Source organism: Crocodylus porosus, unplaced genomic scaffold (genome assembly GCF_001723895.1).
Source record: "Crocodylus porosus isolate Cpor-Errol unplaced genomic scaffold, CroPor_comp1, whole genome shotgun sequence".
Lineage (NCBI taxonomy): Eukaryota > Metazoa > Chordata > Crocodylia > Crocodylidae > Crocodylus > Crocodylus porosus.
In genome coordinates this window covers 36,778,772-36,803,482 of record NW_017728914.1, presented here as the reverse complement: position 1 = coordinate 36,803,482, position 24,711 = coordinate 36,778,772, and the positions used below count along the sequence as shown (strand labels likewise).

General features: G+C 44.3%; 1 protein-coding gene across 6 annotated transcripts in view; it reads left to right on the top strand.

Moving 5' to 3' along the window:
• EBF1 (early B-cell factor 1) overlaps positions 1–24,711 on the top strand; it is a 298,865-nt gene that overhangs the window by 244,226 nt on the left and 29,928 nt on the right. For all 6 annotated transcript variants that reach the window (XM_019535303.1, XM_019535301.1, XM_019535300.1 and 3 more), the window contains exon 8: positions 19,747–19,835. In XM_019535303.1, coding sequence (XP_019390848.1) covers positions 19,747–19,835 — 89 coding nt within the window. The remainder of the gene's footprint in view (positions 1–19,746; positions 19,836–24,711) is intronic.

Genomic DNA, 24,711 nt, shown 5'->3' with positions numbered 1-24,711 from the left:
CTCGATGATCTCCCGAGGTCCCTTCCAGCCCTAATGTCTATGAAATCTATGAAATTACCTTGATGGAAAAGGAATTGGGGATCTCTAAAAACAAAGCTTTTATTCTGCGTGAAAGACCCAGAACAATATTTATCTTCCTTTCTTGCTAATTTTGCCATTTCAGTGTTTAAAATATGTTTAACACACTCTGCTCTTCAAATTGATTTAGCTGGATTCAGAGTTAAAAGTCTTAATTTTCCACAAAGTCTTTTTTCTGTGTGGATGTTGCACATTACTCGTTGCCCTCAATGCTGCGTTTCCGATCCGTCGCGTTACCGGCGCTCAGAAAACAATAGAAGTGACGGTCCAGTGCCAGCAATCTCGACTACCCCAGCTTGAGGATTTGGGTGGACTTGCTAGAGTTTTACATCTTGCCTTTTTTGTCTCTGAATTAAAATCAAGCCAAATGATGGACACCCATTACAATCAATTGTTTCAGACAAGCCACCAAAACTATTGTTGGATTCATTTACATTTAATCAAATTATACTTTATTTGCAATTCAGGGAAATGAGAACTCTGCAGTAAATCAAATATTTCCTCTCCAAGGGCCCTGTTCAGCAGAAAATAGCTGCAGCCTTCCAGGCTGGTGCCTCGGTATATATTGCAGAGCTGCCAGAGGGAGGACAACTCATGCCAACTAACTATCTGTCTTCTGTAGCCTCCATTATCCTTGCATCTGAGTGCCTCGCAGGGCTTTTAATGCCTATCTTGCAGGCTGCTGCCTGGCTCTGGGAGGCTTCGAATGGTAGGCAAGCATAACCTAAGGATCGGGGTACGTGCCTCGTACCTCTCTGCAAAGCGCTGCTCCTGCGGGCATGGAAGAAATGCTCTGGGGAGTGCGCTCCAGGGCCCGGCAGACGGCTGCCTTCACTGTCCTGAGGCAGGGGAGAGAGGGTTTGCCTGTCCGGGCCATTTGGCTGTGGGATGTGCCGGTGATCTTTGGGCTCCGTGACCCTTCCCTTCCCCAGCTCACCTCTGAAGCGCGGTGCCATGCAAGCAGAGCTGCTGTCTTGGGTTGCTCTTTGGTTGTCTGGGCTGTGCAAGGGTTTTTCTGAGCTGGAGAAGAACCTGCCCCGTGGTCCGAGAGGCTGCATTATGCTCAGGCTCTGCCCTACTGTTATAGCCGCGGGTCTCGACATTTGCAGCGTTGGGAGCATTGCATTCAGAACAGATCTGGGTTTGACTCAGCGGCCCCCTCGCCTCTGTGCTGCCCCAAATCCATATTTTCAGTGCTGTTTCCTAGTTGTCTGGTTCTGTTCCAGACCTGCAAGGGATGAGGTTAGGTGCGTTTTCATGTTCATGTACTGTCTTTTTTTTTATTGAGTCTTGTGACTCAAACAATCTGTCTTGGGCTCAGAGGTCTCTGCCTCTTTCTTGGTTGCCCTAGGCTGATCAGAAAAGGAAGGCGAACTAGAGGGAAGGATACGTCTTTGCCTCTCTAGGCTGGTTGGTTAAGACAGGGAAGGCCTCCGGGTGCAATAGGGGTTTCATCTGATGTGCTTTTTGTTTTGTGGGCGATATGGAAGCCCTGAAGGAAGCGCCTTAAAAGACCCGAAGCCGTTTTCCCCTTTGCTGCCTGGTGCAGCCGCCCACCCATTTACAAATGTATTCAAAGTTCTCTGCAAAGCAGCGCAAGAAATAATTTGGAGACATGCACACTCGCACGCCCCCAGCCTACATTTGTGTGTAGCTTCAGTCGAGAGGATCATTACAGCCTATTATTAAGTCAGGGTGCAAAATTGTCTCCCATATTTTAATGCAATCAATTATGCTAATGTATTCATGTTTAATCTGTCACAGAATATTTCAAGGGTCCATTTCTTTTTAATCACCTAACTACAACTCGGATTCATTTTGGATAATTATCTTTGCCACTAAACATATATCACCTGCTCGGTTTGAGCAGAGATTGCACAGGATCTGGAAATCAATAGCAATAAAGCAAGCAAACACTGATCGTGGAAACCGCTCTCCTGAAGGAGTGGGGGACCTCTGAGTCCCTGTGCTATTGTCCGCTGATCTCCCCTTGATGTGGCCAGGGACTACATCTCAGGCCAGGCGGGAATGGCACGGCCCACTCCAGTACAAGGAAAAAATATGTAGCAATCAAAAAAAAAAAATTTCCAACTATTTAAGTTGGTCTAATAAAATTTATCATATTCACCCAAAGAACCTGGTCTGCCTAAGTCCGTAGACAAACACGGCTACAACCTGCACCCCTGTGCCAAGGGCATATTTCACCAAAATCACCCTTCAGTGGGGAAGAGAACGAGACGTACTTTGAAATCTGTGCGGTTCTCAAAACTTCTCCTTCCCCTTGTGACTTTAGCTCCAGTTGGCTTTTGTGCTTGGTTTACACAAGCAGTAGAAAGTCTTGCTTTTAGGCTAAATTGCAAGGAAAAGTGCTGCTCCCTGGTGCCAGGCAGAGGGCTGCTGCAAAGGGTTCCCCCACCCCACCTTTGTTTCCCATGCAGAAGCAGTCTTGTAGCTCAGCGAGGCCTGATCCTCTCCTCTCTTTCATCAGTGTCATGCCCCTGTCTTCACTGGAGTTCCTCTTGGATGAAGCAAGAGTACAAGGAACAGAAAATGGGTGGGCTCCACAGACCAAATGCCACTGTTAGCGAAGTGTAAGAGCTCAGACACCAGGGATATGAATTCATGGAGATGGCACCAAAAGAAAGTCAGTGCCGTGATTTAGCTTCCTGTGTTATAGGGAATTTGCTCCAGGTCCCAACACGTGAAGTCTGTCAGCGATGCTCAGGCCTCTGGCCTGATCGGCATGATCTGTCGGGACCAGGCTGCTAAAGAAGTGCGGTGTTGGAGAAGCAGCTGAATATTCCCATTGAAGTCAATGGGATTGTTTGCTCGCCAAAAGCTACTTATGCACTAAAGTACCTTGTTGAATCAAGTCCTTCATGAGCTAGTCTGAGTAAGTGGGTTTTTTTAATCTGGCTGAAGTGGGTGTATGTACTACATGCATATGGCCGATGCAGGTGTAAGCGTGTTTGTATGTACTGCGTACATGCATGGCTGTGGTTTAGCAGTGGAGCAGTTCAGGGCCTTGCTGCAGGTCCAGTACGGGTACCAGGTTTTCCAAATAGACCATCTCTGTTGCATACAGAAATCTTACAGAAGGCTGCATGACGGTGTAATTTCATACCCATATGATTGTTTCTATCTACAATACTTAAGTCTCCTATTCATGCTCCATATCTGAGCATCTCAGTCTCCAACGCCTGTATTCTAGCACTTTTCTAACACAAAAACCCTTGCATCTTCGTTTAAACAGTTGCTCTGCAAATGAAAATCATTTTGTAAACTCCTAATTTAAGCCTTGAACACTAATTGGCACGAGCCTGGCTTTATTTGTCAGCGTATCGTAGTCGCAAAACTTTTCTTCCTACTATAGTCATTAGAGCTCATCATAAAACAGTAAAATGAGTTCATCAAAAGATTTGAAGTTGCTTCCATTTTTCTAAATTGGCATAATTCCATATTTCATCCATCAAAAAAAGAAATAATCAGCAGTGCCAATGAACATGGCTGCTAATTTGACAAACAACCTTCCTCTTTTCTACTCAGTGCTCCAGCCCTGTTTGGAAAAGTAGCGGCATAGGCAAGCTGTCAGACTTGGGCCGCCGCAGCTTCTGCGCTTATCTTCTCCGGTTCTGCCACGTATGTTCTAGATGATAAATTGTGACGGGAGAAGGGAGGAAGGCAAATGCAACGGGAGTGAAACGTGCAATTATTTTTACTGCCTTCCCTTGCTGTTATGCCTTTTCTCTTCTGTCTGTGAGGCTCCTCTTTGTAGCGAGTGTCCTCTCTGTAGGCACGTTTGGTGGTACTTAACTGGTATTTGGGGGCAGAATTGCATTATTCCTTCGTTTCTCTGCAGCTGACTTGGAAAGGTGATCTAGTGTCGACAATTTGGCAAGCGCTGCCTTATTCCAAACTGCGTTCCCCGTTCGGCCCCGGACTGCTCGTTTGTTCAGGAACAGGAGTCCTTGATACTGCCCCCCATCCCTGCCTGCCCTCCTGCGCAGTGCTGAGTCTCAGATTCCTTGTACGTACAGTGATGAGACCAGACTTGCCAGGCAAGCCTTTGTGCAAATGGGGCATTAATGGTTTGCGAATCTGAAGATGGTTAACTGATCTGTGCATTCAATTAAGATTAGTTTTTCAGTTAACGGGCACCCTGGGAAGAAATGAGTTACTTTCATTTCTAGGATTATGAGTGCTTAATGAAGAAGACGTATCAGAATTCTGCCCGTGCTGCACAAGATAACCCCAAAATGCAGCATCGTTTTTTAACGTATTTGACACCGGGGGGGGGGGAGGGGAGGAGTGATGGATGAGGAGGAGAAATGGGTGCATTTGGGAATGCTCCCGTGGACAGTGAAAACCGGAATTGAACCATGGGGCTACAATTAAAATAGCGAGGCAGGCAAAGGTGAACTGAACATCCCTTTTATATTCTGCCCAGCTGGCCCTCTGCTTATAAATGATTCCTTTTAAAAATGTACTTTAAATAACATTTACCATGGTTTTCTCTTTGGATGATGTTTTGTAAACTGAGAACATCAGGGGAAAGGTGCATGTGTCTGGTTAAAATTCAAGGCTGAGATTTTGCCCTTAGAAATGCACACCCCAAAAACGGAGCAAGCCCTCGGCTGGCAGAGAGGGACAGAGCTCCAGCAAAGCTAATAGGGCTGTGCTGATTTACACCTATGACGATGTGGTCCAGTGGTTTTAAGTTTTCTTACTAAGCTAAAATGCTGAACTAAGGAACTGATGGATTCTCCGGTGGCTCTGAATGTGCTCCACCCTGGCTACATACCTCATTCCCACTGTTGGAGCTCATAAAAGAGACATGGCCTAAAAGGAGGAATTTTTTAGCTCAACACATCATTTATTTATGTTCTGTAATCTGAAAATCGACTTCCCCCAAGACCCAAAGCAGAAGTTATTCTCGGTTTCTGGATGAAGTAATATCCTCTCCATGGCATCCTCAGAAATGTTTCTGACAGAAAGCTGGCTTGCAATATGTATTTTTACACACACATCTGATAATCTAAAGGGTGTCACTGCAAACTTGAGCACTCAAAATATCAGTGGATTTGGAACTATCCCCAGAGGATTTGGGATCCATAAAAAAAAAAAAGCGCATTTTGGCATCTTTTGACAGATATAATCCAGCTACCATATATTACAGCCCACTTAAAAGAAAGCTGTAGCCACCTTCTTCGTGGGAAAATTTGACATACGGTACTGGATCAGACTATTTGGTCCATCAAAGCTGATTCCCTGCCCTTGGCAAGTTGCCTGTAGCGGATGCCTTAAGGATAAGCAAATGCAGCCTAAATGTTTCTCTGTTTTGCAGTGGCATTGGTTATAGACCAAGGAGATATCTGCGTTTCATTGTGAACTCCAGCTTGAGTGAATTCCTGCTTGTTGTAAGGGCTCTGATTTGGGTGGTAACCTTCAAAGTGGACTATACCCCTCATGTTGTACTGCAGCCCCCAGCGTGGAGAGGAGCCTCCGTTTGTAGTAGGTACCGAGCAGAGCCAGGACAGGGCCGTCCAAAGCCATCCATTTGGAGAATTTGCCACTATCTGGCTGTAGTCATTGCTGTTGTGTGTGGATTCTGCCAAAGGGCAATGTCAGACTTTGCTAAAAATTTCATTTTGCGTTATAAAACTTCCAAGTGAGAAAAAGCAAAAAGCCACAAAAGCTTTCTGAAGGGTCAGTCCCACATACGAGAGTGAATCAGGACTTTTCTGTACCTGTTTAATGCAGTGTTGGCCCCTCTCTTTAATAGCCTTTGCATCCATTTCCTTTATCCACACCGTTTCAACCACGTGGCGTGTATATGTGCGTTCTTGTATGTAGTGCGGCTTATCACAGATTTTTCCTATCGTGTAATCATTGATACTGTGGCATGCGTGTGTGAAAGCTGTTGCTATCTGCCAGTTCTCCTTGTGCTGCAAGGCATCGTCCTCTGCAACAGCCACTGCTCCTCACTGCCAGAGAGAGGGTGCTGGGCTAGACGGACACATGGGCTGGCCCACCACTGCAAGTCTTTTGTTCGTAAGATATAGGGAATGGGAAATAGAGAGGCTGAAATTATCCAGGAGGGAAAGCAAGCAAATAGTGCATGGGCAAAAAGAAACAGCATCCAATGACTGACCTCATGCTGGTCCACATAAAACATACTCAGAATTAGAGCATCTGCTGATTGCTGACACGCTCCTCCCTACTTTTCTCTCCACATATGTTCATCTCCAGCCACTTTCATTTCAAGAAAGTTACTTATCTTACTGCAGAGAAAGGTGTGTCCCTTCCTTTCCACCAGTGAAGACACGGTGCATGGCAGTTAAGGACTCCTGCTCTAGAGAGGTTCGAGTTTGTTATTCAGGGAATCCTACGGCATTTGAAGGTCCCCACAGGAATCCCTGGGGCATCTCTCTCTTTGTCACTTCGTCACTCACTGCATCCTACTTGGATGTCTTGGCAAGTTGCGAGTTATGTCAGAGCAAACAATTCAGAAATAAACAGTGCTCTAAAAGGGGCACCATGCCACTAATACCATCAAGCACCCAGCACGGCTCTAATTCAACAGAAGAAATATCTATTTCCAAATCATGGCAAATGGGCACATACTTGGCACCCCCACAAACTCGGTGTGATGTGAATGAAATGGAGAGCTGTACTTATGTTGCACTTGCTGATTAAGAGACATTAGTGACTAATATGGAACGACGTAGCTCTGGGACGTTAAGAGCATTAATTAAATGGGGCTTGTCACCAGGATAGGGAGACCTTTAGCTATAAGTCACTGGTTTGAAAACAGGCCAGGGTGGTAATGGGAGAAAATCATTTTTATCTGACAGCTGTTCAGTGGCATGTGTAGCATGAGCTGTTGACTTTGGATCGGTTTCCAGCAGGCAGGTATCCACACACACGCATACACACACACACACACACACACACTCTTACAGGCAGAATTGGGAGCGTTGGATTTCAGAGGTGCCAAGGTAGACCTGACAGGGAGGGGTAGGCCAGGGTCAAGGCCACGCTGAGGCTGGGACCAGGTTCAGCTCCCTGCTCGCTGAGAGGCTTTCCCTGCACGATGCTGCAAGCTTCACTCATGCCCCTACTTTTAAAGTTCTCGAAGTGTTACTCCACTTGGTGCTGCAGGGCCTGAAGCCCTGTGTAAATCTCTTGGATTTCTATCTTGAGGACCTTAACCCACAGCTAACTAAGTCTCATTTCCAAAAGTGACTTGGGCACTGGTTGTGAGATTTGCAAAGGCTCCTAAGTGCTTTAGATGCCTAGAGCTAGACCCAGTAATGAGCTAGGGCACCAACAAGTTGAGCGCCTGGCTCCCAGAGTGTGATGAAAGCCCCAGAGGTAGGCACCTCAGCTCTCGATATGGTGCGTGGTGATCCTGTACACGGACTGGGAGCTGCCTAGAGCTAGGCGATGGCAATGCCAAGTGTAAACGGGTGTGTGAAATCCTGCTGCTCTTGGAGTGCAGGTGCCTGGTTCAGGCTGCAGAGGCACTTATGTCTAGTCAGGATCTGTAGGCTGGAGTCCCCTCTTGGGAGAGATGACTCTGCCATTGATGAGGGTACGTCTATACATGCAGTAACATGCTTTAGTTAATGTGCATTAAATCTAGTACCTCCATTGTGAAGTATTAGAAAAATGAGCATTAACTTATCTTAATGTGTAGTAACTAAAGAGCACAGTTTTTAGCGATGTTTTAATGTGCATTAGCCTATTTTAATGCACCTTAACTAAAGAGCACATTTTTATAGTGGCACTTCAGTATGCACTGCAGTAGGCTAATGCACATTAAACCACTTGTATAGATGTGCAAATGTCCTGGCCTGGGGGAAGCTAGGGCTCTGTTCTCAGCTCCCAGGACTACTACTGCTGTTCGTCCCATACCTGTTCAGTGTAAAAAGCTTAAGTCAGTGTCTAGGAAACACTCCTGGGAGGTGAGAGATGGGAGTTAGAGCACTCTTAGGCTGCGGAGGGCATTGAACCCAGGTCTCTCTGGGCAGGTTCTCCATCAAGTTATGTGGACAAATAGGCTGTTATAAGGGGCCTGATGCTGTCAGGGTGTGTGAGGCTTCTTCCAAGTATACTTACATTATAGGGCCCTTCGAGGTGGCAGGCCATTGGCAGTCCAGAGCAGGGCTGTTCTGCTCGCCTACTGAAGCAGAGTTGTACCCCCTCGGGGAGCTTTCAGGTCCGGCAGGGAGGAGCCTGTGGAGTTTAGGCAGCTGCTTGTCATGGGGGTTTGCTCACAGTTTTGGCCTGAGGCCCGTGCAGTCTGCTGCAGCCCTGTCTCCGTTCCCCGAGCCCATGTCTGGATCCAGTCCCATGCTCCTGTTCAAGTCAGTGCCCCACGTCCTTGGCACCTTCACAGATCCCCTTCTCTGACTGTCCCCCACCTGCACAGCTCTGACTTGCCACTACAGGCCTAGTGAGCCAGGACAGGCTTCTGTCCCTCTCTATGGGGGGTGGGGATCCTGGGATACTGGAGGACTTTAATTTGGCAGCACATCTGTGTGGAGTGGCCCCATCTTCCATTGTTCCTAATGGGACAGGAGCTGGGTTCAGATCAGAGATAATCAGATCAGAGATAATCCTGCGCTAGTGTGGCGTAACTTTAAGCCGCATAATGAGCGCTTAAAACCATTTTAAGGTATTAATGTACAGACAGTCCAGGGGTTAAGAGCTCCAGGAGCTGCCCAAAATGACCATGTAACCCCGAGTCGCTTAGGCCATGCAGTGTGGAGTGCCGGACTACTGAAACGGTGCTAAAAATCTAGGCATTTGGGCTCTTTGCACTGGGAAGTAAATATGGATTCAGGCTGGGAGCGAATGAAACGCCCACACCTAGTCTGGAAGAACTGAACATGTGACCAAGCTCATTCTTCTCTCTGTGCCTCTGTTCTCCAGGTGTCAAATGCAAGCAATTGCATTTTCCTGCCTCCCGAGGGTGTTGGGAAGACAAACTTGTGAGGGACCCAGGGATATGAGGGACCGCTTTGGTACTGTAATTTGTGGCTGGGCCATCCTCGGTGGAGCCTTTAGTATAGAGGCAAAGGCCGTGGTGGTGCCCTGACTATACAATGGGACTAACCTGAGGACTTCAGCCTCCAGTGCTGTCAATCCTGTCTCTGTCAGCATTATTCCTTTCGCTTTGGGGGATGAGGGGGGTGTGGAATAATTAAACTTAATTTAAACTATAGTTACAATCCTGCTATACTTTGCATATTATTAATTAGATAAATTCAGTAGTCACTCGGGGGGCCTGTCATGTTACTACTTATTTGTTTACTGAGTCTCCCTCAGTCACCAGCATTGGCTAATTAATTAGTTTGGGTGACATTGCTTGCTTTCTCTCATTATTTATTTTTCATTTTCTTGCTATCTGTTACCCCATTTGATTGAATTAAGTCCATTACTCAGACCAAAAAAAAAAAAGAATTTAATAGCTGTAGGTATGGTGTATTGTCAATCTTATGAAATCTGGGAAAGAAGCTAATGTGACATTTAATTCGTACCTGGGGTTGGGCTAGTCTGGATGTAAGCTGAAAGGAGCACTGCATCTTTAAACAGGCTTGGATGAGGTTTCCTTAACTATTGAGCCTGACTCTGTGATCTCCCCTGCTGTGAGCCATAAGTTGCTTGTAGGCTTGTTCTAGGAGAGTAATAAGTATTGTTGTTTAGCAATTGTGTTGTTGAAATTCAGCTCCACTATGCCTGACAGTATTTATCTAAAATACTTTCCCTGGTGCTTGTTCAAGTTCCAGTAAACCGTGTCTTATTGTGCGACCTTTTCATTTTCCAGTGAAAAGGGATCAGCTCGTCAGATAAAAGCTACAAGCCGGAGTACAGGAAAAATGCGTGCTCAGAAAATCCGAGCATGATTGAAAACAAGATGTGTTAAATCAATGCGGTTTATCGCCTGCCTATTCCTGGCAATTGCTGTTCTAAGCTCATTCTGGGCACACACTCGATGATAAAAGTATAGTGTCACGGTGCTCACTGGGGTGTGAGGGCAGGGAAACATGTTTATCAGACAGGCTGGTATGATTTTTTTTTTCCCCCTCGATAACAGTTACTGTCAAAACTCTTTGGGAAGAAAGCTGAACAATTACAGAAGTGACTAATGTTGCTGCTGTTAAAACCAGAGACTACGGAGAGCTACAAAGTGAGACTTTTCCCCTTCAGCATTAGAAAGAAAATATTAAAGTGCTTTTGTTTTAATCACTTGAACGCTGCACCCTCTACTTTACAGTCAAAATGATTCTTCTGCTCTCTGCGAAGCCACTAACCTTTCAATTGTTTCGCATACGCAAATCAAAGGTAAAGTTTCCAAACTAAAAATGAATGGAAGCTGGGAAGCTCCAGTTTTCTCAAGGGATTTCATCTGAGGTATAAAGTTGGAGGAGAGATCTACATTAAGCCTCTGAGAAGGTTGCGCTCTTCCAAGAACATTGCCCAGGGTTTGCTCCAGGCTTGTGACACTTGGGGGTGATGCACTTGGCAGCCAGACGGCACCGGTCCTTACCTTGCACCTCACGTGTGCACGTGTTCAGAGGATTGCTGGTGCATTTCTCCTCTCCGCATGAAGAGACTTGCTCTTGCCTTGCCATCAGCAGGGCTGTTGAAGTTCAAAGGACAGCAGAACTTGGTTTAAGATCCTGTAGGCTAAGGGGTTACACTGGTCATTAACTTTCAAGCAGGACAAGGCGTTTTATTTATGCATCCCTTGGTCCTCAATATTTCTTTTACCAAATGGCAAGTGTGAATATGAGAACCGAGTTTGGACTAAGCTTTCACATCATAAATTAAGCGTGGGTATGTAGTGTAAGTGCAGAGGCTTGTACTTGCGTAGGCAAAATTCTTCTCCTGTTACATCAGAGTAAATCAGGAATGACTCCACTGGCTGCAGCGCGGTGGCTTCTGATTTACACTTCTGTAACAAGAGCACAATGAGCGCTCTCATGCCCGGCAAAGAGAGGGATGGTCAGATTGGCAATGCAGGAAATGTTACAAATAAAACATTTCCACAAAGCAACACATCAGAAGATTGAAAATGTATTTGGAGGGTGTGAAAAGGGAGCATTTCCTGGGAATAAGTTACATTCTGCACCCCTGCATCTGTCTTGATATTTCAGATCAGACTAAAAAATAAAGCTGGGTCTCCATGTTTGAAAAAGATGCCCAAACATAGACTTTAGAGCCCAACCTTAGGTGCCAGTCTCTAAAATCCATGGCCTTTGTTTACAACTTGTGTGTATAAAGGGGAGTGCTATTGAGACCTGCCACTTCAAAAGTTGCATGGTGTCCTTCAATGAGTTTGCTGAATATCTGTGTTGGAAATATTTGATTGAAAACACTGCTTCTTCCCTCCTGGTTACAACTGCAACCTTTATATCACTTATTCTAGTATCCTCCTGACTGGAGTCAATCACTATGTTTTGTTAACTCACATCTGAACCCATGTGGCCAAGCTGTTCAAAACCTGTTTTTGTTAAAAGATCCAGAAACCATATGATAAAGGATTGTTTTAAGAACTACTCTTACTCCTCGAGGCAAGAGGACAGGGCAGGGAAAGACAACAGTAGCAGATCAGAAACTAGTAAATCATAAATATTTTCCACTAAATCATATTGAACTGGATCAAGAATGACTAAGCAGGGTTAATGTTTTGCAAAATGCTTTGTTGCAGTGCTGGTACTCAAGCCAAGTGGTGGCAGGCATGGATATTTGAACCCAAACCGAAGGAGCTTGTAAGTTTGATAATTTGGGGCCAGTTCCTGTGTTCATGGCCCACTCCCTTCCAACCTACAACACCCTCTGAAGTCTGTGAGAGTTAAAAGTCAAACACAGCCCTTAGTTACTGCAGAAAAATTGGCATCATGCAAAAAATACCCCATGGCATATTTTGCATGTAATAACATTTTGCATCGCAGTGGAGCTCTCTCAAAAGCTGGTCCTTTGCACTTTTAGTTCAAGTAAAGAGAAGTCACTAGGGAAACTCAGGGACTCAGGTGCTAAATTTGTCATTTGACTTGGCTCAGAATGTTACTTATTACTTGGCAAACATATTGGATGCTTGTTTGGATGTTAAATGGCAATAAAATATAAATATTGCATTTCTTAGCATCTCAGTTTCTTTCTGTTTCCAGTAAAATAAAAAAAAAATGACATCATGTCACTGTGCCATTAAGAAAAGGAAATTAAACACACAAGAATACGTTAAAGTAAGAGAAACCCAAAGCCATAAAAGCAGGGAAACTCTGAGTTAGCTCTGGAACGACCTGTATAACACCAACCCCCCGGCCAGCCATTGCCACCCCTCCCACATCCATTTTCCATAAAAACTCAAGGGAAAGGTAATAGGGAGGAAACTTTACAAACAGCCAGTTGCGTTCACAACAGTGACAAATGTAGTTTGAATGTTTGTGCGCTTTCATGTAACAAACTTGGATTAGCCATGAAAACTCTGCTTGGAGATCTGCAATATATGCGTCTTCCTCTTGGTAACTGAAGTGGTTTGTTTCCCTTTTCTGTGCGGAACGGGCCTGAAGTGTCCATAGTGCATGAAAGGGGTTGGCTGGGATTTGCTCACAATGGGCATGTCTACACATGCATTAATGCACTCTAGTTAATGCACGTTAAATCTAGTACCTCGGGGAGCCTATACACGAGCATGGAGGCTGCTCTGGTGTGCTGGTATTCTATTAAAGCTCGTTAAATAAGCTTCAGTTTTGAAGTACCCCTGCTGCCATTTTTAAGTTTGGGGATGCTGATATATAGGATGTGAGAGTGCTTTAATTAAAGCACCAACTCCCACATCCCTGCAGCACATATAAAAGTGCCTTCCATTGTGAGGTCCTAGGAAGATGCACGTAGCCTGTCTTAATTCACATTAACTAAAGAGCACCATTTTAAAATGATGCTTAGTGCACTTAGCCTATTTTAATACACACTAATTAAAAAGCAGTTTTTTTAGTGACACTTTAATGCACATTAATATAAGCTACTGTGCATTAAAGTGCATGTGTAGATGCGCCCACTATGTCATATCATCTTTATAACGTCTGTGTGGTTCATAAGGTTGTGAACCCTCTCCGGGAAGTTTCTGTGGACTGTAAAGAACCAGCAGTATCCTAGGAGGCAGAGAAGGGACTATGAGAAAAACCTGAAAGCTGTGGGATTTTGGCAGAAGTGCCAATCAAGTAGAAAGTACCGTTGAGAGAGGCAATGCTTATTGTTTGTATTCAGGTTTTAATTGTACCACGTGACTACCGTGTGTGCGTGTGCATGTGCATACACCTGATCTTGGTTTGTATGCCCACATTGTCGATTTTTTTCACTTCTGTCAAATAATGTTCTCAACCGATGTCCTGGCCCTGCTTTGAGACACCCCTGGGTAGCAGCCGTTTGGTAGCGCAGGATCAGAGCTAGAAGCTGTATTATACCTGTTTGCCCTGAAGAGCCAGAATCTAAAGAAAATGGACTTTGCATAACAAAAAGGTCGAGGGGTAAAAGATCTTCCTTCATCCCTCCAATCCCTACCATGCAATGGCTGAAGTCACTGCTGCACCTTCTTGTTGCAATGCCATCTATCCTTTCCCTCGGTAATGTCTGGGAGGACGTAAGGGATTGGACCCATAGTTATTTTCTCACCTCTCGCTTAGATTTCCCCTGGCCCTCTACCCTTCCTAGTGCCCTAGAAAGAAGCATTTTGGGGCAGCGATTCCCATCTGCAGCCTTTGTCTGTCCTCTCGCAACCTTGTCCAGCACAATTAAATTCACCCTGGTGTGATCCGGGCCCTCCACCCTTGCGGAGCAGAGACAGGTTTTTCCCCATTTCGGGTATCGTACAGCTCATGATAGATATTCTTTGCTTTTTTGGTTTCCCTGTGGTCCTCCCCCTTTTGTGCAGTTTTGCTGCCGGCGATGTTCTCCAGAGCAGAGAGTGCCCCCGTTCGTGTGTCCAGTTGCTGGTTTCTCATTGGTTTTAGGTCAAACAGAATTAAAAAAAAACTGCACTGAGAAACAAAAAGAATCAATGGAACCCTGAATGCATGGGAAACGAATTAACTGGCTGTGTTTTGCGTTCTGAAATATTTCCATAATGCTTCTCTGTAGCGGGTGTTTATTTTTCTTTGAATAATAATGTTAAAATGTGTCTAATTCAATTACTCTCTGCATCAGCTGAATGAGTTTTCCTCGGTGAAGAGTTCTCCTAGACTACCCCAAGCTATGAATTCCATCTGATATTTGAACAGGTTCTTTTAATTGCTGATATTAAGTGTCGATCATTCTGCCATACATTGGCAGCATGGCCAGAGAAACAGATTCCCCTCTCAGATACATCAGACAGTCATTCAATTAACGACCAAAGCTTTATTGACACAGTAGGAATTCATTATGTGAAATATTAAAAAAAAAAACCCCAACCAAAAAACCCAGCTCTCCACTGACTGGTTGAAAAAAGAGGGAGCAAGAGAAAGAGAGACTTTTCAAGGCGGTAGATTACCTATGCATAATTATTGTAATGATTAATTCAGTAATTGAAATTATGGGGATGGTGGCAGCATTTTTTCTCAAGGATGGAAGCAGCATTTTGTTGAAAAAGAAGATTTTCTTTGAAAACGTGAATTCAGAATATAGACATTATGCATTTTTTGATTAAAAGCCTTAGATTTTATGAGTTATGGCTTCAGATTTGCTATATAAAGAGCATTGTGGCTTATTCTGTTAGTCTAATTCGAAAGAAAGTTCTTCCTCAAGGGTTTAAGAAGTAATTCATAAAATGGGAAGAATAATAAATATTGTGCCTTAACTCACACATTGGTATAGATAGACAGATTTTGTACACCTGGGTGTAATTTTAGTTAATTCACACAAGAGACAGGATGAAAGTTTATTGTTTGGAAGGGAGAAAAATGGCTTAAATCTCGTATTTGGAAAAAATGATTATATTAGCTTAAATGAAAATGCTACTCTATTAACAGCTTCAAGAAGCATTACATTTGGAGAAGTATTTTAATAAAAAGTTACCTGAAGTTTACTGCAACTTAAAATATGTAAGTGAAGGAAAAGTACTTACTTTGATTTATGTGTCTTTTGGAGGTGTAATTATTGGCTTTTTACTCACCTATGTAAAACAATGTACTTTTGTAAATGGATTTCTGGCCACTTTACTCCACTTTTTTTTCTTTCTTTTTTTTTTTTTTTACATAAAAAGTAAGCACTGTCAATCAAAGAATTTTAAGGTTTATTTCCTCTTTAGAAATGATTGATAGCCTTTTAGATTTACAAGTTGACAAGTTAAAGGGTTCTATTGGTATAATTATGTACTAAATTCACAGTCTTTCAATTTAAATGTCCTTTTAAAACCACAAGATTATCATACCTGTATTTTGAAAAGTAGGCCAGTCAGTTTGGGTTGGTATACAAATTGCTTCCATTAGCCTTGGGACCTATTTGAATTTAATACAGTTTTTTGAAGTTGGTAGTACTTCCAATAGTACTTTTAAAATTTAGGGTAGTGGGAATGCATTTTAAATACAATACATGTTAACTTGTTTTTAATGTATGGATGGGTGTCAAGAACCCAAATGCTGGCTTTGTTGTGCAGTCTGAAAACAGTTGTTATGATGGGAGAAAAACACTTTGCATTAGGGCTTTGCAAGTGGGGGACTTAGGATGCTCCCCTTAAAGGTAGAGGCAAGACTTCCATTAGGCCAGGATCTGATTTCCTGCATTCACTACTGGATGGGATGTCATTCCTCTGGGTGTTTTGCTGCTGTAAATGAGATTGTAGGATCATCGGCTAGTCGGGCTGGAAGGGGCCTCATGAGGGCATCTAATCCAGCCCCCTGCTCCCTCATCCCAGCCAAGTATCTGCCCAACCTGCTCATGAGAAATTGCAGAGATGGAGAGTCCACAGCTTCTCTGAGATTTTTTAGTGGGAGCAGGTTTGGTCCTGATATCTGCGGTTCAGTGTCTCAGTTGAACTCTGGTTTCCAGAGACACAAGTTTAAATGTTGGCCCCAAAAGTAAGTGAAATGAGTTCACTGGCCTAAATCTGCAGAACAGCACAGGAGTGCTGTAGCCAAATCTATGGATACATAAGGCAATTTCAGGTTGTTTTCAATTGGGTCAGAGATAACGAGATTCAAATTGTTATAGAGTGAAAAGAGTGGGGGGGGGCAGTTGGTACCTGCTGCTAAGGACCCCATCCTGCACACCCTCTCTCATCACTGAAATCAGTGGGAGTGGGGAGGGCACGGGACCTCCTAGAAGATGCTCAGCTCCTCCTAGGAGTAAGGAGTTGCAGTTCTTTTGTATGGGTCATCTGAAAAAAATAAATTTTATGGGCAATAGTCTGTGGATTTCAAATGTGTTTAAAAGTGTTGGAAGATGCAAGCAAATGACTGCGACATCTCAAGGAGATGTCAGAACTGGTCTCCGTTTATAATATCCCAGTATACCATAATTACTTTCCCAGGAGATGTAAAGGGACAAGGAGCAAAACCAAGAGTAAATTACAGAGGGAAGGTGTTTGATGGAAAAGCTTGAGCTAAAATCTTTAACACAATTACAAAACAACACTGAATTAGAATTGTAGGACATCCGATTGCCTCAGCGCCCAGATATTAATTTTTAATAAAGGCAAACAGTAAGTTGTCAGAAGATTGAAAGTTTTTAACAGAGATGTATTGTATACTCCATAAAGGGCATTATAAGAAAATTGCAAGATAATGGTATTAGTGGTTTAGAAATAGGTTCATTGTGCCTGTATTTGTAGTTTCTACAAACTTACGGGCATGTGTGGACAATGTGAGCAATGGGCTCAAGTTGCAGCAAGGGAGGTTGAAGTTGAATATTAGGATGAATTTTCTGCCGAGGAGGGTGGTGAAGCACTGGACCAGGTTACCCAGAGAGGTGGTGCAGTCTCCATCCTTGGAGGTTTTGAAGAGCGGGGTAGACAAAGCCTTGTCTGGGATGATGTAGTTGGGGCTGGTCCTGCTTTGAGCAGGGGTTGAACTAGATGTGACTCCTGAGGTCCCTTCAACCCTCATTTTCTATTATTCTAATATACTTAGATATACCTGCACATCAGCCCAGCAAGACCAAATGGATGCTATGCCTGTACTAGAATATGTTGGGGGCTGCTCTGGTATTTTAGGTCCCATCTTCTGAGAATATCTTCCATTAAAAGACCTCTGGTCTGATATTTGAACATTGATGCAAGAGTTATTTCAGGGATAGACTCAGAAGGTTCCTATTACAATGAGCAAAAAACAAATCCTGATTCTGCTTGTTGTCTGTCCAACTGTAGCTAATACATGTGTTTCTTCGCTGACAGCCAGTGTTTGTCCCATCACCTTGCTCTGACTGTAGTTACATTGACATCAATGGGAGACTCATGGAGAACAGGAGCTATTCAAGGCGATGGTGCCAGAAAATGGCCTCTGGGTTACACAAACAAGCACCTGCTGCAGAGATGCAGTTGCCAAAAATATAATGAATTAAGAGCAGTCGAACACTTTGCTTTCTAAATTAGCTTAACGACTGGGCTGAGCTGGGAAAGAGTGAAAAAATGTGGTTTGGCTAAAATTGGATCAGTGGTACTGTTTTGTGGTGTGTAGGTGTGGGTTTAGTGCAATCCATAACCTACCGCATAAAAGGAAAGACTGGCAGAACGTGGCCAGATTTACCGGTTTTAAGGAGAGATCCTATTTTTAACAGTCTCACCTAGTTTGAATATTTCTGTTCTCTGCCATGAGAGTGAGCCGATAGGTCACTGCATTATGTGCACAGTACTTCCCAGCGTGAAGAGCCCTGGTAGAATGTGACCCTCTTCAAATGAATTAGATGGCAATCTAGTCCAAAGTACATCATTGTAGTGAAAGGATCCTGCAAGCTACATTCACAATTTGGTGGTAAACAAAGCTACGGAAAGTAGTCAGTTTTGCATTTCATTGCCTGAACTGAAATATCTAAATGAAACATGTACATTAAAAAAAAAAAACAAAAAAGTTTTGGGCCTCCCTGAAAATGAAAACTTTCAGATTTTCCCATCCAAATGAAAAGAAAAAAAAAATCCCATGTAGTTAAACATTTTGTTTTGCATTGGAGTTTTGACTTTTAAAAAAAATCACACTAAAGTATACTGGAGAATATTGATTCAAACAAAAATAAATAAGAAGGAAAACCCCCCAACAAACCCCTAAAACATTTTGGTTGAAAATATCAGCTAAATATTTGGGAGGATTTTCTCATTTTTTATCAGATGAATGAGTTGGAGAGAGTTTATTCAAATTCATGAAATGTTTGACCTGGACACATGTCTTTTTAGGGGAAAAAAAGAGCATATAAACATTTTTATACACATTTTGGCAGGAAAACATCAAGATACATTGATGCAGCTGTTTAGCGAGGCCTGAGAACGTCTGCCTCTGGCTCCGGTTCAGCACAGTGCTTAAATCGGTGACTCTCAACCCGGCGCCAAAGCACCCCGGGATGCCTCGAGATCTGTTCAAGGGTGCTGCAGGACAGTGTTTGCACTGTGAGGTTTGCAAACATGATTCACAAGATAAAACCAGAGGTCTCAAATAGAAATCTAGTGTTAAAACCATTCTGACCTGTTGTGGTCTTTCTGAATCCTTTGCAGCAGAAGGATATCTCTATTGTCTCTCTGTAGTAAAAAGTGAAGAGTTGGCTTTTTCTGGGAGGTGTCTCAAGTCTAACAAGGGGTCCCTTATGTCCTAAAAAGTTTAAACACATGTGCAGCTTTAAGTGTGAATTTAGGTCTCTCTGTCATCCTCATTAGGCAGCTGCATAAGTATTTGCTAAGAGAGATGGACTTAAGAAAATGTTTAGTTGTGCAGAATCTGGGCCTTTCTCCCTGTTATGAACCCTACATTGCCCCAACAATTAAAATCTCTCCTTTCCACCCTTTCTCCACTTCCCTTTCCTTTTGTCTTGAAAATAACTGGATAAAAAAAGAAAAAAAAAGGCAAAATGTAAAAAGCTTAAAAAGAGGCACCCTTGTAGTTATTTTTTCCATTATTGGTGATATGGCTTTTGAAGTCAGTGAGGATTTTGCAAGAGACTTCGTTGTAATGGATACAGAATTGAGCCCTGGCCAGTGACAAAAAGTACATCGCTTCATCCCTAGTTCGCCGAAAAAAAACCATACGTGATCACTGCATGCTAGTGGCATCAAATACATAGTCTGGCATGAGTGCCTCGCTTCTGCTTTGTCCTCTTGTCTCCAATCTAAAAGGACTTTTCTTATAATGTGAAGACAGAAAAACATGAAACGCGGGATGCAAAGCATTTATCAAGTGGATTTCATTCAGACATGGTAATTGCCTTTTGTTTGGGAACTGTTTACAAAGCTCCAGAAGTTTGCCCCCTTGTCACATAGACTTGAGCTGGAAGGTTTTGCTTTCATTTTACACCGAAGTCTCACATCTACCGTTGACTGTGCTTGAACCCAGATTTCAGAGTTATGGCTGATCTCAAGTTAAAACGGCGTGATGTGTGATCACGTCTTGGCCGTGAAGTGCGTTGATGGTTGTTGCGTGTCACAGCTGAGCCTCACCTTGCTTTGCATTTCTCATCTCCTGACGCTGTCTGTTGTTGTTTCAGCTCTGAACGAACCCACCATTGACTATGGCTTCCAGAGGTTACAGAAGGTTATTCCACGACACCCTGGTGATCCCGAGCGTTTGCCAAAGGTCAGCACAGCGTTTCCTATTTATTTATTTCTTCATTAAAGTATAACAAAGCTGGCTGCTTTGATGGGTTTTGTTTGAAAAGAAGCACTTTTGCTTTGTACCAAAAGCCGCAAAGTCAAGTTTATTAATGTAATGTCCTGGTCTAATACCTGACATGGATGGAGCTGACATAGCGCATGTCTACACGTGCATTTATGCAAGCTTAAATTTTCTGCACAGTAAGTTACTACACACTAAGGGGGAATAGCATGGCATCTACATGTGCAGGCATTAAAGCACATTAATGGTATGTTTGGACTGACTTGTGACTTAAGTTAGTCTCAAGTTAATCCATACACAGTGTTACTCCACAGTAGTGCATCTACACATGCGTTACTGTGCAGTAACTAATTGGGCATAAATTTGATACCTGCATGATGCAGGTATCAAATTTATGCTCAAGTCAGCATAAGTCATCATATTTACTGCACAGTATGGGTGTGCATGTGTAGACACGCACCTATACTATGCAGTAATTTCAGTTACTGTGCAGTATATGTGCACCTGTAGACATGCAACAAACCCGCCTTCACTGGAGCTCCGATCCCACGTGGCATGTGCTGTTTGCGGGTTGCTGCAGAAGAGCTTTACCCCAGCAAGGCAACTTTTCCTTGGCGACTCCAGAAGGCAGGCGGTTTGCAAGTGCTTCTATAGGCAGACACTGCCTTCCTTTTCCGGTTTCACGGTAAGGCCTTGCAAAATTTAATTCTGAGAGCTCTGCCCTGGATGAAATCTGTGGAGCCCCAGGCATTGCGGGCATGTGCCGGCTGCTGCTTAGCCACAGGTCAAACAGCACTGAAACGGGTACTACGGACTGTAACTGGAGGGTTGATGAATGGCTCATTCTCAACCCAGCCTCCTTCTAAGTCACCGGGAGGACTGCGGTCCTGAAGGAGAAAGCCGGAGGAGTGGGGCCCCCTGGCCCATCTTGCAGTCCAGCAGCCTGGGTAGATAACTTGACCTTTCTTCCTCAGTTTCCTGAACATTGAAGAGGACACTCGGGGTCTGCTGTGAACATTGATTAGATAGTGCCTATGAAATGCTTTGAAGCTGAAAAGAGTTAATAAGCCTCATCATTTCATTATGTTCTGTTTATTGACACGGAAATGAGATTAGATAGGTGATTTTAAAGGCCTTGTTAGTGCTCTGTTGTCTTTGACTGGGGAGGCTGCAGGTGCTGGTGCTGAGATTGGCATGCTGCCCTTCTTTCCTGCCTCCAGAGAAATTAGAAGAAAAGGCGCTGTCTACGCTTCGGTTTCTCCTTGGCTCTGTTTCCTGTACAGAAACTCTCGGTCCCTTCTGTGCCTGTGAGACATGCCCGCGGCATGCTGTTGTAGCAAAGGTTGTAGTTCTTCCCTGAGACGAGCAGCATCCTTCCTTCTGCACAAATCTCTTGTGTCTGCAGCCAAGGATGTGCCCGCTGAGAGAAGCTGACAACAATAGCGCAGTGCCTAAGAGGCTCTCGGGATTTGCGAGACCCAAGGAAGCAGGAACCACAAGGTTTGCTTTCAAATAGCAGAGCGCCTCACTTCCTACTTTCCAGTAAGAGGTTGGATGTAAAGTGGGGCTGCACTTTTTTATTACGGGTTAGTCAATTCGATGTTGCAATGGATCATCCTTTTTTGCGGGAGGTGGGCTCTCTCCTTCTGCTCACGCTCATGGAGAGGACCTTCCAGGGTCTGGCCTGGTGTTGTGATGCGGCCGTGCCGTTTTGAGATCAGGTCCCCTAGCAGTGTAGCATCCGCTATCAGAGCTGGAGCCCAAACGTTTTGGGGACATTGCATTGTTTTCATTTAAAAAGTTGGATTCCCCCGTGGAAGAAGAACCCAACCTCTTGACAAGTCCGTCTTCTCTTGCAGCACTGCATCTACCTCCTTGGACTCTCCTCTCTTTTTATTATGGTCTTTCTCTGCATGACCTCAAGGGATCAAACTATGATACCTAGCAGCAAAGCCTTTGCAAGGCTCAATCATGAGGGATACTGCAGAGGATATTTTAATTTCTGGCTTGTGAAAAGCAATCAAACATGGAGCAAAGTCCACTCACTGAAAAGTAGCTTAACTTGGGGCTTCTCCATCAGACACTCGCCCAAGAGACCAGAGGTCTGCTTGAAGGGGATGAACCTGTCTTGACTGACAGACTCAGTCCTCACCAGGCTGTGTAGGTCTCTGGTAGTAGTGGTGCTGTTTTGCACAGGATCCGAACGAAATCTGCAGCCGTCAGGTTTGTTTCACTTCATTGGAGCTGCAAACTATTCTACCAGATTCGGGTTTAAGTAATCCCAGGTGTAAATTCATCGGTTATGCCATGTGCGGTATTTCTTAACACTCCCTCCCTCTCATCCGCTGCCTTCCAAGGTGTTAAAGGATTTGGCATGTCTTCCTCTGTGTAGAGAGATAACGCGGTGTTTAGCAGGGAGCCCGTGGGGCTGAGACTCAGGCTTCCTGGGTTCGGTCCTCAGCTTTGCCACGGTCATGCCGAGCAAGCCACTTACTGGCACGGTGTCTCAGGGTCACTAGCTTTTTGGTCTGAAGAGCGAGGATGACAACGTTTCACAAAGGCTGTCAGTTTAGAGAGTGGTGTTTATAAAAATACTTTTAGAGGGAAAGGTGTTAAGGAAAGATGAGCCAAGTATTGTAGAAATAACCCAGCCTGTGTCTCTTACCCTATGTTTTAATTTCTTCCTCGAGACAATTTTTTTCCTAACAAGCATTTAAAGTCTGTAAATGCAGGGAAATGATGTTTGTGATGTCTTTGGTGTGATCCCAACCTGTGTAAACACGATAGCAAAGAGTATTGTGACCAGGTTGCTATTTCAAGACTGGCTGGAGCTGCTGTTCTTGTACAAAGCCAGAAGAAGGCAGGGAGAAGATAAACTCCTCTTTGTTTTTTGGCACTTACATGTGTCAGAGCTTGAAGGTTGGGCCTCAAGTTCACGACTCATTACTATTCTGCGTGCAGAGGCTGGAGGCACCAGGGGCTGGCACATGTCAGCGTCTGCATTCGAGGCGTTGGTGCTTCAATTCCCAACACTGGTTGCTGGCTCCAGAAGCAGGATGAAGGACGCAGTGAGCTTGGGGGCCGGGCGAATGCCGCGCCGTGCTCTCCCCCTAGTCGTTAAGCCAGGCCGGGCTTTGGGGTCCACCGCAGGCAATTCTCACGGGCAACTCACAGGAGAGTCGTGGGCCAGACGGCTTTGGTCCTTAAGGTGGATGGAGGCCCAGGGAAAACGCAAAGGAGGAACAGCAGAAGGGAGGATGCTTCAGATATTGCTTTTACCCTATTTTCACTGTAACCTCCCCAATTTACTAGCACTTTCTGTCTCTATAAAGACGTGTAATCCTTGCTTTTCCATTGATAAAAACATCTCCACCATTGCTGCTGGAGATTTAAAGCCCTTGTTCCCTTAAGGCGTACTCAGGAAAAAGGCATCTCCTAAGAAACGGAAGCAGCTACGACCATGGGAGGGAGGAAGTTTAGTCCCTCCACTGGAAAAGCAGGCTCCGACCTTGGGTTGCCTGGTCCAAGGTATCTATCTCAGGCTCGAAACAGAAGCAAGGGCAAGTAACTCAAATGTTAACCTCAGTGTCAGGTCAGTGGTTTGTGTGGAAGTCTATTGGCAGGGCAAGGGGTTGAATTCAACTCATGAAAGTGAGTTAAAACTCAAATTCCCTTGCTTTCCTGCTACTGAGCGAGATGCAGCTGGTTTGGGGTCTTCCTTGTGTTTCTCTTCTTTCACCATAGCCTGATGCACAGCCCTATGTCAGGGTTTAATCCTGCCGTGTAGCTGACAGACTCTACCCAGTAAATGGGAGGCTTGGAAGGATATGGGTTGTCCTGGAAATCCGACTAACAGTTTACTTCCATTTACAACAATTAGGGCACTTAGGAGAATTGTTTAAGCAAAAAAACCCCAACAAACCCCTGTGCTGCAGTAAACATTTTCAGTGCTGTTAAGACCTGCATCCAGATGCTTTAAGCAGCTTTGATCATTTCGCCCTCTTCCTTTGTAAAGTGTGTGTGTAGGGGGGAAGTTGTCCGGGAATATGTGCAGAGTCCGAGACGTGAGAGAGCTCAGGAGCAGTGGCGCGCCGATAGCTGAAGGGCAGAGTCGTATACAAATTGCTGGCAAGGAGCCCTTTCTTTTCTGAAGGTCAGCAGCGTACGTACACATTTCAGTGAGTTTTCTTTGTAAGTGGGTCAGCATTTACTCAGCAAATGATCAGAGCAGATGGTGTAATTTAGAGCCTACGACCAAACTTTAATACATCAGGGCGACAAGGATCTATGCGCCGTTCCCCATTCCTGCGCTCTGCTCGCCTGCGGCAGACATCTCGACCGAGACTGCACTTTCCAGGTTAAGTCTGCGCCTTGCACACGAGCAACTTGGACCACTTGTTTGAACAACCCGTAAGACCGATCCCTGCGAGCTCAGGTGCTCCCGTCTTTTCTTTTTAATACCGTTTAAAAAAAAAAAAAAAAGAAGTCCAACAATGAAAGGGTGGAAGCAGGAGGACACTTGCCAGGTGAACATGTTTCTTTCAAGCAGCAGTGCTTTTAAAGAAAATAAGCCACAGTTTGAGGAAAGTAACAAAGGCTGCATTTGTGTATTTTGCTCCGTGGAGCTGAAAATATCTAGTAAATTGATCCTGTGGGAGTAATAAATACACATTACTTTATCTTGTACTTCATGTCCTATACCCCTGAGCCTTGATAGAACAACACCACTTAATAGACTTAAAAAAAGAGTAATTACAGTCATTGGTTGTGTGATTTTTCAGCCCTTCCAGCCCTGCCTGACCTTCTAATTTAGCTCACCGTGTCTAACTAATGCATT